This window comes from Tasmannia lanceolata, unplaced genomic scaffold, assembly GCF_043159265.1.
Source record: "Tasmannia lanceolata isolate RefF3 unplaced genomic scaffold, GAP_Taslan_0.1 ptg000044l, whole genome shotgun sequence".
Lineage (NCBI taxonomy): Eukaryota > Viridiplantae > Streptophyta > Magnoliopsida > Canellales > Winteraceae > Tasmannia > Tasmannia lanceolata.
In genome coordinates, this window is record NW_027518721.1 from 20,834,515 (window position 1) to 20,851,818 (window position 17,304).

Genomic DNA, 17,304 nt, shown 5'->3' on the forward strand with positions numbered 1-17,304 from the left:
GCCACGAAACCCTAATTTCACCCTAAGTAGTCAAATCGGGAAATATATCATTCAAATTTTGAAAACACTTATAAAACGGGATTCCGTTCTGAAGAGAAAGACCACGGTGAATTTGTCCAATGATTTAGAAAGTTGCTTTTTGGACTCTGTTGGGATTCAAACTTTCTATTTTGTTGTTTGCGCACGTGTCACTAAAGAAGATATCGTCTTCTTCTCCAACACGGATTCCTGTTTTCACAGAGGGTAAATTGAAGGGGTAACTTAAAAAGGAAAGTTGCTAAACACGTGTTTCCTAATCGCCTATCTCTTCCTTATTTTTGGACATAAAATCAGGAAGATTCATTCAAAGCGATATTCACACAGTTAAAAACAAGAGCAATAGAGAAACGGGATTCCGTTTTGGGGAAAAAACGGGCATTATTTATTGGAGCCACGTCTTCCAAGAAGCCGATTAATTTGGCACAAATCCCAATAACGCGATAAGTGCACTTTGAAAATGGCCAAATCAACGGTCATGTCAAGCCCCTTTTTATTTCCAGAACGGAATCCCGTTTTCAAGAGAAAAGTACGGAATGTGGGTAATAGTTTCGAGAAATTACTGATTTCGGGTACTTTTTAAAACAATCATCAAAGAATCAGGTGGAGAAAATATCTCAATACCCTTCTGACATCAACATGATTCTCCTAGTAGGTTCCTTTTACATTACAGAAAATACTTTATACTAGTTTATTTTTGGGTAAATTTCTATTGTTTCTAAATGCCCAGGTATAGTTAGGAGGTATTTGATTTTCAGAGTTTGATTGATCACATATCATTGGGGGTAAATGTATAACTTTTCTAAACCTTCCATTTTACACCAAATATATCGGAGGTCTAGATCTATCGTCTCAAGAAGTTTTTAGTACCACAACTTATCTGTGATAGAGATGACTAAGTGAGTGGTTTAGATCGTCAGAATAAGGCTTATTGCGTGATGAAATTCATAGTTTATATTTAAGAACAGGAAATTGCTAGGGTCCATCGCAAAAGGCATTTCGCAGCTGGTCTGTCTTTTGTCTTCATTCACTGTGTGGCTGGTTTGACATGTGACAGACCAGCTGGGAAATGCCTTTTGCGATGGACCCTAGCAAATCCCTTAAGATCATTTAAGTTGTTTTTTAAGAATATTATTTTTTGTAACTTCTCTGCAAAAATTTGAACATTGTGTCTTTCCCATTAGACATTCCACCACAAGACACTACTCTAAAAGGTTTTGATTGGTCATGATTAGACAACTTGAATAAAAATTTCTCTATATAAGTGTAGGGAATTTAACCGAGTAGAACTCACCCCTGAAAGCTAGCCTCTAGACGGAGGGTCCCATGCCCTTATAACCTACCCCATCCATTTCACTTATCCGATGTGGGAATTTTTGCTTTTGCGTGGAACCCCAACAATAAGAAAAGAGTGTGTTGTATACACAAATCACCAAAGCCATCCAGTCCATGCATATTAACCCATTATATTCCAATCATAGAGGCGAGACAGAAGATCTGTACCATGCAATTCTTCCCCAGTAAGAAGAAATCATCAAAAATTCTAGGAGATACATTACAAAAGCTTCAAACCACCACATTACAAAAGCTTCAAACCATACATTACATGTGCATAAAGTAGAATAGATTGTAAAAAAAATGTAACTTTCACTTGCTCGTTATCAGTCTCCTCGTCCTCCTCTATGTCACTATCATCCTGTTGAAAAAATCCGTGATTTTCATGAGCTGTTTCTGTTTCTATTGAAAAAGAACGATTAGAGACAAAACCCAAATTTGTATCAGGGTCTAACAAGAAGGAATCGTTTAAACAAAAAATAATAAATAAACTTTAAACAATAGGAAACCCTTAAATCTCCCTCTGTTAAAGTATAAAAGATAAATAACGCCTTTCTCCAACAGCTTAAGCTTTTGGACAAGTTGGTAAGTTAACATGGTATCACAATAAATGTTAAGTAAAAAAGATAAATAACGCCTTTTTTCCAAAAGCTTAAGCTTTTGGAGAACTTGGTAAGTTAACACCCTCCAACAATTTGAATTTCGACTTTAAGTCTTTCCACAAGTTTTGTTTTTTATGTCAGTTAATCCCAAAACTCTGACTTAAGACAAAAAAGACTCCTACTTAGTCTATATATGATGGGATGCGACTTACACCAAAATGGGGTAAATGAACGGAGGATGCAAAAGAGACGTACTGGGTGAGTTTCATAATTAGGGATTTGGTAACATCCATGGCATAGCGTCTATTGCAGAGGGTGTGTTGCATGTCAGATGAGCCACCTCATGAATGAAGACAAAAGCTGCTTTAAAGTGAGTCTGTGTGGCTGGTCTGACATGCAACAAACCATCTACGATGGACGCTAGCAAATCCTTCTTACTTAAGTTTGAACAAATGGAACAATAGCAACTTTTGTTTACAGGGTAAGCGAATGTTTTACCCCCTTATTCTCCCTCACTAAAACACACCATGAGGAAATTATCACTTAGGGCCCGTTTGGATGACGAGAGGATTTTGATTTGGATTTCTCACATTTGCAGCCCTTTTTGCATTGTGAATTGGATCCGGATCAAATTATTGGATTTCCAATTCAGCGACTGGCAGTGGGAAAAAATCAGATTTCCAATATATGCTTTGGAAATAAGTAATTGGAAATCCATAGATCTGGCCGTTTCCTTCACCTTGTTTCCTCCTCAACCTCTTCCCACCAATAGGAAGTACCCCGTTCCCCCTTTGTCTCCCTCAACATGAGCTAGCGGATCTATTCATTATGTATTCAAAACTCAATTCCAAATGCGAATACAAAATATGAGGTATCCAAACGGGCCCTTATTACATTATTCAGATCACAGGAAATGGGTAGTGTGGGATCTAGAACGCCTTTGGAAGACTTACTACCTTGGAGAAAGATAGTGCAGCCGTGATTGATGGTGACGATCAATAGAGACTGTTGATCTTGTAGAATATCATATGTGAGACCTACAAGCAGTAAGAAATATCATTAGAACTACTTATCGTTGATCATGTAGAATATCATTAGGCAAGACCAATGCATGCATTAAGATATATCATTAGCCGTCGAAAAGGATCTGACTGATAAGGGATCCGAACAGATTAGCACTTAAAAGAGTGTTGAGTTGTTGATCCCGGAGTTCAGATACTGACTTCTGTAATTGCAAATAATATTTGAAGGATGGTTCACGTGGAAAGACTAGGAAAAGTTCCATGACCCAGTAATCGCCATCATCTTCTGGATTTTATACACAGGATTGTAGATGACTTCTGATAAATTTATCTTGGTTTGAAGTGAACGTGGCTAGGGGTGTCAACAGATCCACTTTGGATCGGATCCACCTATGTCTTAGTCCTGATCCATTCAAATTCTTTATCGGTCGTATCAGATTGGGAGTGTTCTCTAAAGCCTACTTCCTATCGGTCACAATCCTTTTCATATCGTACTATGACTATCCATCGGAGTGTCCTAGTAGGTCCTACTTACATTGTACACAATTAAAATTCTCAAAAGAGGGAGAGGGAGTGTGTGAGCGTGAGCATCCACAACATGGTGGGTTAGGGACTAAGGGTCAATAGTTAGAGAGGAAGAGAATAGAGTCAGTCAAGACTTGAGAGAGAGAGAGAGAGAGAGTGCCAAAATACAGAAAATGGGAATCATTCAAAAAATGTATATAACTTACTTTTACTAAAATACCCCTTAAATAATACTTAAAGGTATAAAAATTAGTGTAGTGTTCCTGAGCTGCAGCGGAGGGACGTTATCTGCGCTTAAGTGGTTTATACCGCCTCCCATTGGTTCGTTTAGCGGGTCCACCTTTGCGGGGCCAGAAAAAGCAACCAATAGGAGGCGTTGTAAACCACTACATTTCAGGGAACTCCCTGCTCAGGAACACTTTCCTCTTTCGTAAACTAATATAATAAAATCAGATTCTAGACTGTCCCAAGGGTTTTTGTTAGTTGGTTGGATCAAATATGAAATAATTTCGGATCTATCAAGACAAAATTTGTTCTAGTCTATAATGACGGAACCATGATCGGACCACTCCAGACCACCTATTCGACGAACTGATAGTCAAGAACACCAATCAAGCTAGGATTATAGCAAAAGAACAATACCCAAAGGCCGATAATCCTCAGATTGTCAAGGGATCGGAGCACCATCTAGATCTATGGACTTCATTAATGTCATCACTAGAAGGATTCTTTGGTAACAAATTTTCAGGCCTAGTTTATGGTTAGAAAGCTAGTAGTTTTCTATCTATTCTATTGGGGGTAAAATATTCATTTACCCCCAACGAAAAAGTGGTGGTTGATCTAGTGGGCATAAGTCGCACTACTTACCCCTCAATAGGGTTACCGGACTTACCCCTTTTCTCTTCATTTACCCCAGGTTGGGGTAAGTCGCATACCCCTTGGAGATTGTAATTGGAAATTGGGTAAGTCGCATCACCCCATGTCCACCGCCCATTCCCTTTCGTTACAGCTAGTCTAGTGCTTAGAAATGGATCGTGCTTACTTTACAGCTAGTCTTGTGCTTAGAAATGGATCATGCTTATCCCCGTAGATCATGGATCAATATTCTTCTTGAGAAAATGATCCTAGCCCTATAATCTATTTGGTGTAAAATGGATGGGTCAGAAAAATTTACCCCTACAACTTGTGGTCAATGGAACATTGGAAATCAAATACCCCTAATTGTTTACACCGACATTGGAACAATTGAAATTAGTTAACAGTAGGGAAAGTATATTCCTCCAAAATAGTTTACTGGGTTACCCTCTCATATTTTACCCTCAAAGAGAAGTTTTAGGAAGTCCATGCTTATTCGGATTACACACCATATATGGATGATGGAAAGTCTGGAAGGTTTAGGAAATTTTGAAGTGTGAAAGTTAGGTGCAACTCCCAACTTTCACACGTTCAAAGTTTCTTAAACTTTCTAGACTTTCCATCGTGCATTTATTGTGTAAACCCATTAAGTAAGAACTTCCTAAAAGTAGGAGTGCTAGCTGGGTTTATGAATTGTCCCTAGGATTTACCTATTTTGCAGGACTTGAGATCAAATTTCGTCTGATTATTAGGAGATTACAACTGCAACAAAGAGAACTTCCTAAATATATAGATGAATAAACCGTGTCAAGTCATTCTTTTTGGGGTTGGCAAAACTTCTATAAACCATGTAAAATACAAACAGAAGCGGAGAGTTTTGGATGGACTATTGGACTCCTAATAAAAGTAGACTTCTTGCTGAAGGAAAGGGCGAAAACGGAAGTTTCTGGACGTTGAGGACTGGTTAGTGAAGGATTGATATATACGATTTTGATTGAAGGAATGAAAAAGAACAAGTTTTTCTTGGGAAAAATACAGATACACCCCTCAACTTTCACATTTTCAACGATAACCCTGATGTCAAAGTCATCAACGACACCCCTGACTTTTCATCATCTATGAAGTAGACCCCCTGACTTTTTACCTTGTAGTTCAAAATTCATCAAAGACACCCCTGACAATTTCTTCGTTCCCGTCCACCCCGTCACGTAACAAGCATTATTTAAAACTAAGGGGTGTTGTTGATGAGTTTGAAAAGTCAGGGTTTATCATTGAAAATGTCAAAAAGTATTTCCCCCCTTCAGCCTTTTTGGATTGCAGGAATTTTGTGGAAAAGTTTGGAAAGGAAAAGTTTTTCCAAAATTTCTTGCTTTTCTATAGTTTGATTAGGAATGAAAAAGTTAACTTGAACCACAAGTTTTACACAGATGGACCTTCAATTTATAACGATATTCCGATAAATAAGCGATAAATTTCTCATTCCCCTTTTACTCATGAAGATGAAAAATTTTCATAGGAGAAATGTTTTTCTATGAGAATTGTTTTTCTTGCAATCCAAACAGGAAACAACATTTCTAATAGGAATTTTTTTTCTTTTCATGATTTAGGAGGAAACAAGCCCTTTGGATATCAATATTTTAAAATCTTAGATTTCCTCAAAATCCTGGATGAGAGACGAGAGAGAAGGAGACCATCCCATGTTTTCTTATTTCTCGGCCCTCTTTTCGTCCCGTGTTTCTAGGTTTTAGAAATCTGGGGAACATATTTCTAAAACCTGGATTTCTTACTTACAATCCAAGATAATGGATTGTAAAATCCAAAATTTCACACAGCTTTCAAACAAAAACCCGGATTCAACCTATGATTATGGATATTTTAGAAAGATATCGTAATAAATAGAAGATCCTTCTAAGTAAAAATTGAATAGGGATGGTCCAAGTTCACTTTTTCAGGTGTAAAAATAGTAATAAATTTTAGAAATATTTTTCCTTTCCTAACTTTTCTAGAAAATTCTTGCAATCTATACAAGGCCTTATGGTGTCTGTTGCATGTTGAATAGAAGGATCTTGCAAAGCTTTCTAAAAGGAAACTTCAGCTTCCTTTTTTGGGCTATTAGAAAAAGGAGTTTTTTTTTTTCGAATCATGAAATAGAGATTAATAAAATGTTTCTAGTTTCAATAGGTGAATGAGGGTTTTTTCTTTGAGGTTAACATCTCCCTCCTTCACCTTTCTTCTTCTTGTTCTTATAAAAGACCAGCAAGGACTGAGCCTCTTAACTTCAGTTTATGAACTCATCTTCAACCTCCAGCAACCTCCCATATTCCTGCCTTCTCTTCCCATTCCAAATCAAGACAATTTGACTGGTCTGAACTGTCCCAGAACTCATCCCAATCGACTGTTGTATCTAGTATGATTTGTTGAAATCAGAGACAGCTGATACTTGAATAGTTTACCATCCTTAAGCTTCCTGATTGTTGAAGTATAAATGATTAAATTAGACCATCTCTAACAACTTGAGCTTTTGGAGTATTTGGCTGTCCTGAATTCAAAACCCAACAACTCCTCGGTAATAAAAATTCACGTGTACGGGAGGAGTAATGAAGTATAACTAATAAAATAACACCAAAGAATTCTTCGTTAGTTTATACGATGCAATCCTGTTAGTGTAGGCTGGTTAATTTGCTTTCATTGTTTATGATTTAGATCCCCTCATACCATTAAGTCTTTTACCTAGGAGTGTCACAAATTAAACCAAAATCGCTAACGCAAACTGAGAAAGAGGATAGCGCCCTTGGGCAGGAGCCCACAGGATCCTATTATAGTTGGAGTCCCAAAATTCTGGAACCACTCTCTCTTCTTCGCCCTAACATGTCGTGAGGGTATTTGGGACTTCAACAGACAGTTGTGCATGTGCATCGATAACCCACTACCTTGAGATAGAAAGTAATCATAAAACTTTTTCCTGTGAAAAACACCGGAAAAAACACATGGTTTACTTGTGACACTGAATTTAAACCCTGGATCTGTTCCCTCAGCATAACAATGTGTTGGTTCCACACCTGAATTTATATGTACCAGAACCACAGAGAAAAAATAACACTCATTTGCATACCAGCAAAGACTTTCATAGCTACTTGATGTAGAATAAGCAGTTTGCCCAAGTTATGACTAATTCAGCCAATCACGAGGCCAAGAAAATGACCCATCATACAAGTAACAAGAGTGCTCAGCTTCTTTGAGAGGAATTTAAGTTCTGTACTATAATCCCATTAATCAGAAACATGCATCAAAGAAGCTTGTATTAATGCTCCACTATACTCACAACACTAACAATGTCTAAAAGGAGACCAATATTTTAATCAGAACGCCACATTGTGTAGGAATTGTTCTTAGCAAATGATTTCAGCACCCTCTTCATTGATTTCGGAAGGGGATTCAAGGCTGGGCTCAGTAGTCTTCAGAAGCCCACCATGCACATGTAGGATTCCTAACAGCAAGTGCCATGTTAAGTCTAAACATATAAATTCATTTCCAAGTTCTAAACTGAGCTACTTCTTTGAATTTGAACCAAATAAGATATTTTGTCCTTCACACACATTTAAACAAACACTGGTCATGCAATAGCAATTCGATTGTCAATGGAATCTTATATTGGTAAGGCACGGTTCCTATACTATCAAAATGCTATTTTGAATAGGAAATGATATGGAGACCGAGAGTACCACCGAGCAGGGGACCTACAATGAGAATGCGCCATGTGTGCAAAAAAAAATCTGTTTAGATGATTTTCCTAAATTTAAGGGATTGCGCGCGTCACTTGTGAGGATGTGGCAATAATCAATTTGTTTGATCCCCTTTTGGGAGGTACTATTGGTGTCCCTAACATTACTCTTAATTCCATACATATTTGCTACAGACAAACCTCATTAGAGCCTTACTAACATTACACCTCTATTTGCAACATTAAACCATGAACGGAGAAAGTGTCTTTTTGAAACAGATATGTAATTAAACTATTATAGCTTGGAGAGAACCATACATATTTTGTCCCTGTCTTGGTTCACGAATTTCCCTTTGGCATGTAAATGGAGAACTCCATTTCATCTGGATTGGTCAATGTAATCGTGGGCACATCTTATTCTATGCACCAATGATGTTATACACCTACAAAAACTAAGACTATTCAGATGAGGGATTTAGAAAATTCGTGATTTGTGCATAAATCAATAAGAGAATGTGCCTTTCCATTTATATTTCCAAAAAGCCATGATAATACATAGATTCATCGACCTACTCTGTCAAAAAGTGCCTACAGTGTCTCCATAATGCTCCAAACACATAGCTTAAAGATTGTCATCTCTAGAGAAAGATCCTACCAAAACAATTGAAAGTGCTCAACCATCAGTATGCTTTCTTCATAGTTCATTTCTACTTTTCTTTGTATCTTAGTTCATAGCAGAAACCTTCTTCCTCTTATTGTTGCCAGTAAGAAATTGGTAGTCAGACACACGCATTTCACTCAGCTTCCCAAATCTTTCCTCATAAGAGTGCCACAGCTCTGACCCAATACCCAAAAGGATAATAGAACAAAAGCAATGAATCTATTTAATTTGGAAATTACTTGGGACTCCAATTATAAATATATAAAATAGAGGGGTTGTTTCTGCTTACCAACACACCAAGAATTGGAATGGTGCATACTTTCCATAGATCACTTCAACATCATTCTGAATAGTTTGAATGGTGCATCTACTTCTTGAATGGATCTGCACAAAGAACCCGATAAGCATCAGAAGATTCAATAAAGTAAACCACAAGCGAGGGAGATATGAAGTTCATACCTTTTTCAAATGCCTAATGGTTTCGGTGTCAGCTGGAATCCTCTGATAAAATCCCATGCTCATGAGCACATTTGAAAATGTAAAACGACCAAATCCATTTTAGCCCAACAATTGTGCAGTCAGATCATTGTAGTGGCGTGGGATTTCATTGTAGTGGTGTGGGCTTCCTTCAGCACGAACCTCTTCAAGTTCTCTCAACTGAATCTTACCTTCCACAATAATTTCAGCAAGTTCCAATATGCATTTTGCTCTATAACCAAGACTACTACACTTCATTAGATGATCTTCGTTAAGGGTTGCCATGTTCCCCCTTCAGACAATTGCAAGGCTAAGATTGAAGATGCATCTTCATCTCATTTATCTGCTGTCAAATCAGTTTCATTTTCTACGAACTTACTCGCTAAATTAGAAAAGATCCCGTTGTGTAGCCCACGCTTTCTCTTCACCTGTGACTCTGTGAGAGAATTGGGAAAAGCTGAAGTCTATAGACTTCATGGCTTGCCTCTTCCCACTGGGCAGTGAAACAGCGTATGTGCTCAACAGTAGATTGATTGCATTCCCCAGAAAACAGTATAAATTCAAGGGCCCAATATCCTCAGGGTACAGGTCGTAGGTGTCATACCAGTCGGGGTACGATTTCCATCCATGGGCCTACGTGTCAATCTGAACATCTGATCCTGTTGTTGCTGCATCATCTCCATGACCTGCTCTCTTTCACTAGGGATGTAATTGTCCCGGACAGGAGGTTGATTTTGACTCATCCTAGGATCAGGCACACCTCCCAAATTAACCTAGGGATTCGGAGGTGGTGTGTGGGGCTGATTCATCTCAATGACCTGGTCTCTTTTATTAGGGATGTAATTGTTCCGGGCAAGAGGTTGATTTTCACCCATCCTAGGATCAGGCACACCTCCCAAATTAACCTAGGGATTCGGACGTGGTGTGTGAGGCTGGTTCTAGTTCTGGTTTCCGTTATTGTTGATCTGAAAACAAGTCCCATTCGGAGTCTGCGCACCACCGCTAGGATCATTTAAGCTCTCGTTGGTCTTGTGGTTCCGAGTCTGGTCAATTTGCCATGGAAGACCTGCCTTCTCATGAGGCAACGTTGAGGCAAAGTCGTTAACGAGGGTAATGTTTGGTGACAAACTATACCCTGGTGTTGAATTTTGGCTTGATTCTCCCGGGTCAAATACAGATGAGCCACGAAACAGACCTCCAAGAGCAGGATTCAGCCTAGTTAAAAGCTGGAACTGATCGATCCTTGATTCCTCTCTTTGGTGGGGTCAAAATGTGGATCCAGTGTATGGTAGCTGTTGGACCGCTTATTACCCTGCCAAAAGAGGCATTCATAGTAGCCATTCTAGTAGTGAGCAAACCAAACAGTCTGTCTACCTGCTTAGAAAAATTTCAATAGATGAGTGAAAATGCCTTGTCACTACAAAAATTTGGCAAGCCACCATTTAAGACAACACATGGGAATTCTCGTACCTGTGTTGTCTAAACGTAACAGCCACTTCACAGGCACATCAGGGCTTCGTCCTCGTGGAGGGGTTCCCCCACTCAGCAAATTGGATTAGGGTTCTCCTCTAACAAAGGATTTTCCTGATTAAAAGTCCTTTGATCATGTGTTTCAGCACTCGAAAATGTTAGCCACTAGAATTTTCAAGAGCGCCAACACTTGCAATTTTACTATAGAGTATTTTGAGCCATTTAATGCCTCGTAGCGCTACGAGGCATTTAATGGCTCAAAACAACATCGCCGGTGCACACAGAATGCAAACAACTTTCAGGGGGCCGACAGACCGTCTGATTTAACTCACCAACAAAATAACACAAGCATAACGCCAGTGCAAGGGATATTGTATTAAAGAAAAAGACTCACTAGGGGAGATGAATTCATTGCTTCCTTAATATGGTTCTAGAGCTAGAAATAGTAAAAGGCAGTACAAAAATGTAAATGATATCACTAGCAAGAACTGAGTTGAATCTTTGATATCACCACTAGTAGACCGCCTTTTCAGACATAATAGGTGAATCAGGGCTCCCTTGACGCTTACACCGGCAAGGACCATCTTTCTCACTCGGAGAACAACCAAGTCCCAATTCAAGGTCAAGCACATCAGTTTCTCCCACTCTCATTGTTATCACCATACCCTCCACGTCCAACGAAAACACTTCCAAACACAACTTAGTCAAGCCATGTTAACTAATCAATTACGATAAATTGTACCCTCTAGCAGGAATACATATGCTGTACTTTCAAGTCTGAATCCGTAAATTCAATATCACTGGCTTCCGCCCTGTCGTGCTGTTGTCTGATTCCTGCATCTCTTCATTCACTGGAGCAGCTATTTGCACTGGTGAAAGGGTCACCAGAACTATGAGAGAGCGGGGTTTTGGAAGCCCTAAATACCCCCCATAAGTAAAACTTTCCTTGAAATTCTGCATTGTAATTAGTAGCACAGATGGTTGGATTTGGAAGTGGGTGTTAATGTACTTAAAAGTTACCATTAAAGAGGAATCAAACTGCTCTAGACTAATAGAATGCCATATAAAGCTTCATCCACTAGAGCTGGACACCTACTATGGTATTGTTGTGGCAGTAGTAGAGAAGAGAAGATCAAAAGCTCAGCTCCAACGATTTTTGACCTTAATGCCAGGTCCTGGCTGTTTATGTCATGCACCAGTTGATCGAACAGCAGTTCATCTCTATCACAAGAAAGAACAAGAAACCACCCTCAGGAAAAAATAAACAAAATTATTAGCTACAAAACTACAAAATAACCCCATTCAATACCTTGTACATCCAGAAAAGAAATAAAGACCAATGTTTTCATCAGTGGGAGGTGAATCTTGAAAAGTTTTAGGCCACACATGAGTCCTTGCAAGCTTCTCTACATTTAGCAAAACCGACAACATGGTAGCCCCCTTGCATACTTTTGGACATGCTTTGTTGGATAAATGAGCTGATATAATACCATAGGTATTATTACAGATATTAAAACATCCCCTATCAACAAGAGAACCAACAAAATTAGAATTTCCACAAATGATGGATCAAGAGAACATGCATAACCCAGAAAGATGAATTGGATGCAGCACTTTTTGGTGAGCCATTCCAAGATAGCACACTGTCAGCTGCCGGTGGCAGTCAAGAAAAATTCTTACCTCCATATGGGATCGATAATTGGTTGGGAATATACGTAACTATGACAGTCTGTAGGATTACGGATATGAGGAATTTGTACCATCAAGGCACCCTGTTGCCTCTCTGAAACTGGATGGGGTGACGATGTACATGACATTGGAACTATATGATCTGGGTCATCTTGTACTGAGGCAAAGGAGACACATTCAATATTTCATTCAATTTAAAAAAAAAAAAAAACAAGAAAAAGAGAAAAAAACATATTCAGTTGTTGGGATGGAACTAGAACTAATGGAATCTTGATCTATGTAATTCTGACCCATCTCTACAGATTCAGACTCTTCGTCTGAGTTGTCATCATCAGCCAGTATCAACCTTCTCCTCAGCTTTTTAATCATTTTATCTTCCTCCCACTTCCGAACATCTGAATCCAAACAGTTATCCTCTTCCTCCAGCATAGAACAATCACCCATTAATACTATAGATTTCCGTGCAATGTCCATAGATTCAGGGCAAGGTTGCCCTTTGGTATGCACATTAAGATCCCTTGAAGTGCATAGCTCACACCGCCAGTTGACTTCTTCATCAGCGCCTGGAATTTTATCTAAACAGTAGCTGCAGGAGAATTTGAAATCAAAAGAAGATGGTGTAAGTTATTTAACATTCTGTGGAGTATCTCACGGCTGAACAAATGGTGGCATGTAGTGAAAAATGGGCACACACCGATGCTGAGAATAAATTTGGCACTCAATGCAGTAGATAAGAAGTTCAGGGTAGCCTGTGTCACCACACTTCTGGCAAAAATTTGCCTGCAATGCAAACCAGAAACAGTTAAAATCAAGGTGCCCAGTGCCATGACAATTGTTAATACATGGAAGAAAAAATTCTCAATGCATTCTCAGACACCAATGGATAAAAATTATAGAGAACCACAGACCAAATGCGAGTAAGTTTTTAACCAGCGTTTCATTTGTTTACTTTTTCCGCAATTGATTATAACAAAGAGATGCTAGCTTACATGGTTACTTTACTTGGGCAAGGTGCAAAATCCACTATAAAATTTTTCAAAAGAACTTCCTGGAGTACCAGTCCCGGGCTGCACCGGTCAGTGTTGTCGGGAATGCTCTGCAGAGGAAGCCATCGGATGCTCCGTGGAGGAGCATCATCGTCCTGAACGTCTCCAAGTGATCCACAGGGTCAGTGGTTCCATCATATTGCTGGACGGTAGGCATTTTAAATCCTCTGGGTGCTGGGGCAACCATGACATCGTCGGTAAACAGCGTTCTGCTCGAGAACGCCCGCACAGTAGGCCGGCTCTGATCTCTTGCCAGCTCTTCTATGCGGTGGTCCATTTCTTCCATCCTTTGAAGCATTGGATCACCTCTTCGGTCTGGTTGGTCCAACGACCTGTTTCTCTCCACTGATGGGCTCACCGCAGAGCCGGACTGACTTTCCGGACTCCTTCGACGAGGCCGAGACTTCTCTTGTTGTGTGCGATCTTCACGAGCTCGGTGCCTTTGTGCAAAGCGGGACCGCGGCCTCTAGCGGCGGAGAGGCTCTGTATGAGCATGCCTGGCTCTGGGGGGATGGACTTGCCTCGAGTTGTGAGTCCGGTCTTCTCCTTGGCGTGCTGACTCTCCCCCGTGGACATTCGACCTTTCCCGTATAGGTCGTGGAGCTTCTGGAGGAGATTGGGGAGGCGCCTGAAGTAGTTGCTGGTACTGATCGACGAGGGCCGTCATCTGCTGAAAAAGGGCTTGAACTTAATCCGGAGTGGGTGCAGGATTGAGGTGTTCTGAGCAAGCAGGGCTCTGTTCGGCTGTGGCAGAGGCTGCCACTACCAACGAGGCAATTCGCCCACTCCGGGTCCTGCGAGGTAGCACGGTTTGGGTAGTCCGTGCGGTTGGGATTCGCGCACTCTTGCGTCCTGCCTTTTTTGTAAGAGATCTGAACAGTTTTTAGTTCTGGGGTCCCATGGATGGCACCAATCTGTTAGGCCTAAAATCGGCAACAGGTACGGCAGTGACGTAAGGGCTGAGCTGGATGACCAGAGGAACCGAAGTGAGGGAGTTGAGTTCGGCGGGATTGAAATGAAGTGGCTGTGTTCTGCACAGAAGCAAACGAGGTCAGAAGACCAACCCGGGTGTTACTCCGGACAGGCCCTTCGACACTCAAGTCAGTATGAGCAGGAGTGTGGAGCGAGTTTAAGAGTTTTGGAGAGGAAATGCATTACCCATTGGTTTGAGCTTTGAACCCCCTTTTATAGAGGGAAACTCGATGACGTGGGATGACCTATGCCAGGACAGGTGCAAACCTGTGATAGGTTTGAGTTCACCTACTCCAGGACAGGTGTCGGCCTGTGATAGGCTTGAGTTCACCTACTCCAGGACAGGTGTCGGCTTGGGATAGGCTACTGTTTTTACACCCCATCAAGACTGTTAGAGCCTCTTTTGATCATCTTTTAAGCTTGGATTCACTTCTGACTTTGGCAAGATTGTTGGTGATTGCTCGATAAAGGGAACGTAAAGAGGAAATTATTCAAGGACGTCGAGAGAATCGGAACCACCTCTTGCTGTGCGCTGCAAAAATGTGTTCTATTCGGTCCATTATTAGGCTTCCAATGAAATTATTTCCTGGAAGATTATAAGAGGATGCATAGGGAGACCCTTTGGTCAGCACGTTGGCCAAATAAACAGAGCGGCCGTCCTGGAGAACCAATGTAGTGACTTGCAAGGTGAGTCCATGAGGTGCAGAAGTTTTTCCCTCAGATCGACAATCGAGGACCACAGCCACATTGATTAATTCAACACTAGAAGGTATACAATGGTTGTAGGCACATACCCTTAGGGACTGATGCAAGTCAATGGTCAATAGCGTGGACCAATGGTCTAGGATTTGTTTCTCCAAGATAGTTGTGCAAAGATGGTGATCCATCAATCCAAAATAAACTAGAACAAATATACAGGTGAAAAACAAGAGAAACACACCACAATACAGCCACAATAGAGCAAGGTTCTCAATCCAAAGTCGTGGGAGAAGGAAAAACACAAGAGCTCAGAGCACCAATAGGGAAAAAGACATATCCACTACATTGAAATGCCATTAAAAAAATCCTAAATCAACCTATTCTCCAATGAAAATCCTGAATTCCTCTACAGTGGAAAAAAAATCAAATAACCCAATAAAGAAATAAAAGATGACAATAAACAAAAATTAACGCACTACAAAAGTAACAAATAAACCCATCAAAATTATATATCAAAGCCTCTATATAATGACTTAATCTAACATAATATTCCACTAAAATTGCAGTACCCCCCAAAATTTTCAGCATATCAAACACAACATATCAACTTTGAAACTACATAAATTGAGTTTCACCAAAGAAATTAAAACATTCAAAAGAAGGCACCAAGATAGACAAATACAAAACAACAAATCCTTAAAACAAAGCATATATTTCAGAGAGAAAGAAAAGTCCAAAACAAATTAAGAAGAATAGAGAATAAAACAAGGCATACCATGATAAGCAGAGAAGAAGAAAACAAACTAGACACCCAACATTCACACTCTCCTTAGAAGAAACAGAGAAGAAAAAGGATGGCAATCACCCAGACAAAAGATAGAAGAGAAGAGGGAAGTAGGGAAAAAGGATGAGAGTAAAAACAGAGAGAGAAATAAAAGAGAAGTGCGAAAAAGAAAGGAAACAGAAAAGGAGTATGAAAACCCTTACAATAAACGAAGAAATAGAAGCGAACGAGGGTTAAATGGTTTTATACCTGAGGGGTTAAATGGTTTTCAAAGTGTGTTCCATTTTTGAGCACTGATAGGATTCCGTTTTGGGAAAAAAATACGGGCATTATTTATTGGAGCCATGTGAGTTGATGTGACCAATTAATTTGGCACAAATCCCAATAACAGAATAAATACAGATTGAAAATTGTCAAATCAATTGTACCAGATTTTGAGTTAGTAATCTATTATAGATTACTAAGGTCCTGTTCGGTTGGGATTATGGATAATCGATTATTCTTAAATGTGTGTTTGGTTTTGCTCATGTAACAATCGCTTATAATAAATAATCCGATTATGAGATTATGATGAAATATAATAACAGCTATAATCACCAAATTCAGTGCTTATAAACCGATTGGCGCATTTTGTAAGCGGAAATTTCCCAAATTCCGACCCCTTCTTCCATTAGTACCCTTACATATTTCCAAAATGACACCATTACCCCCAATCAAAATCCATTTCTTGGAAACACTCTCCCTCAACCTATGGAACCCTAACTCCATCTCTTTCACTCCACAAACCTTAGATCTTGTGAAACCCTAACTCCATCTCTTTCAATCCACAAACCCTAGACCTTGTGAAATCCTAATTCCATCTTTCTCTCTCTCTCTTCAAAACCTAGACCTCGCGAAACCCTGACTCCATCTCTCTCGGATTCCTCCATTGATGAATCGGAATGATAAACATCGAGCTCCATCTCTCGACAAACCCTAACTCTGATGCGAACATATCTTTAGCCTTCTATTTTCATCTTAGTATTTTTAGTAGTTTTCTTATTATATTTACTGCAAGAATGTTTTTAGTTTCCTTCTTTTATATTCAGTAGATTTTATAGTAGTTGTCTTATTCTATTTTCATTAGGAGATCTATATTATGTAGGAAAGTCTTTATGACAAAAACAAGCTGTAATCTTCTATTTGGGCATGAATGAAAAATAATCTTCTTCTTCTTCTGCTATTCTTCTATTGTTCATGAGGATATCTCCCTGGACGTGAGATTAATCAAGTCTCTCTTCCAAGCGTCGTATTAAGTGGTGTCAAAGCCGACGATCTTCGGCTTGCGTATCGATAATCATGGCAGATGGAACCAGACTTAACAAATTGAGACGGAATTGAAACTCCATTCTACTGCAATTTCTAAATTGC

At 39.7% G+C, this 17,304-nt stretch overlaps 1 protein-coding gene across 2 annotated transcripts; it reads right to left on the reverse strand.

Annotated features, from left to right (window-relative positions):
• Nucleotides 1-11,075: 11,075 nt before the first annotated feature.
• On the reverse strand, nt 11,076-16,251 carry LOC143863294 (PHD finger-containing protein 1-like). 2 transcript variants are annotated; one of them, XM_077373979.1, is made up of 7 exons: nt 16,144-16,251; nt 13,088-13,173; nt 12,684-12,979; nt 12,385-12,550; nt 12,014-12,226; nt 11,801-11,925; nt 11,076-11,658 (listed from the first exon to the last, which is right to left on the reverse strand). In XM_077373979.1, exons 1-7 carry the CDS (start codon nt 16,222-16,224, stop codon nt 11,549-11,551), a joined length of 1,077 nt encoding a protein of 358 aa, XP_077230094.1. In that variant the 5' UTR covers nt 16,225-16,251; the 3' UTR covers nt 11,076-11,548. The 2 variants fall into 2 exon arrangements, with proteins under 2 accessions (XP_077230094.1, XP_077230095.1); XM_077373980.1 differs by lacking the exon at nt 16,144-16,251 and adding an exon at nt 15,886-16,114.
• Nucleotides 16,252-17,304: the final 1,053 nt, after the last annotated feature.

What these genes read in the sequence shown, in the direction of transcription:
- LOC143863294 (XM_077373979.1), bottom strand. Translation starts at nt 16,224, where the DNA reads ATGCCCGTATTTTTTTCCCAAAACGGAATCCTATCAGTGCTCAAAAAT. An exon ending in CAAATTTATTCTCAGCATCG is followed by an intron (nt 12,980 to 13,087) that starts GTGTGTGCCCAT and finishes ATTCTCCTGCAG; the next exon opens with CTACTGTTTAGATAAAATTC. An exon ending in ATTATCGATCCCATATGGAG is followed by an intron (nt 12,227 to 12,384) that starts GTAAGAATTTTT and finishes TCTTGTTGATAG; the next exon opens with GGGATGTTTTAATATCTGTA.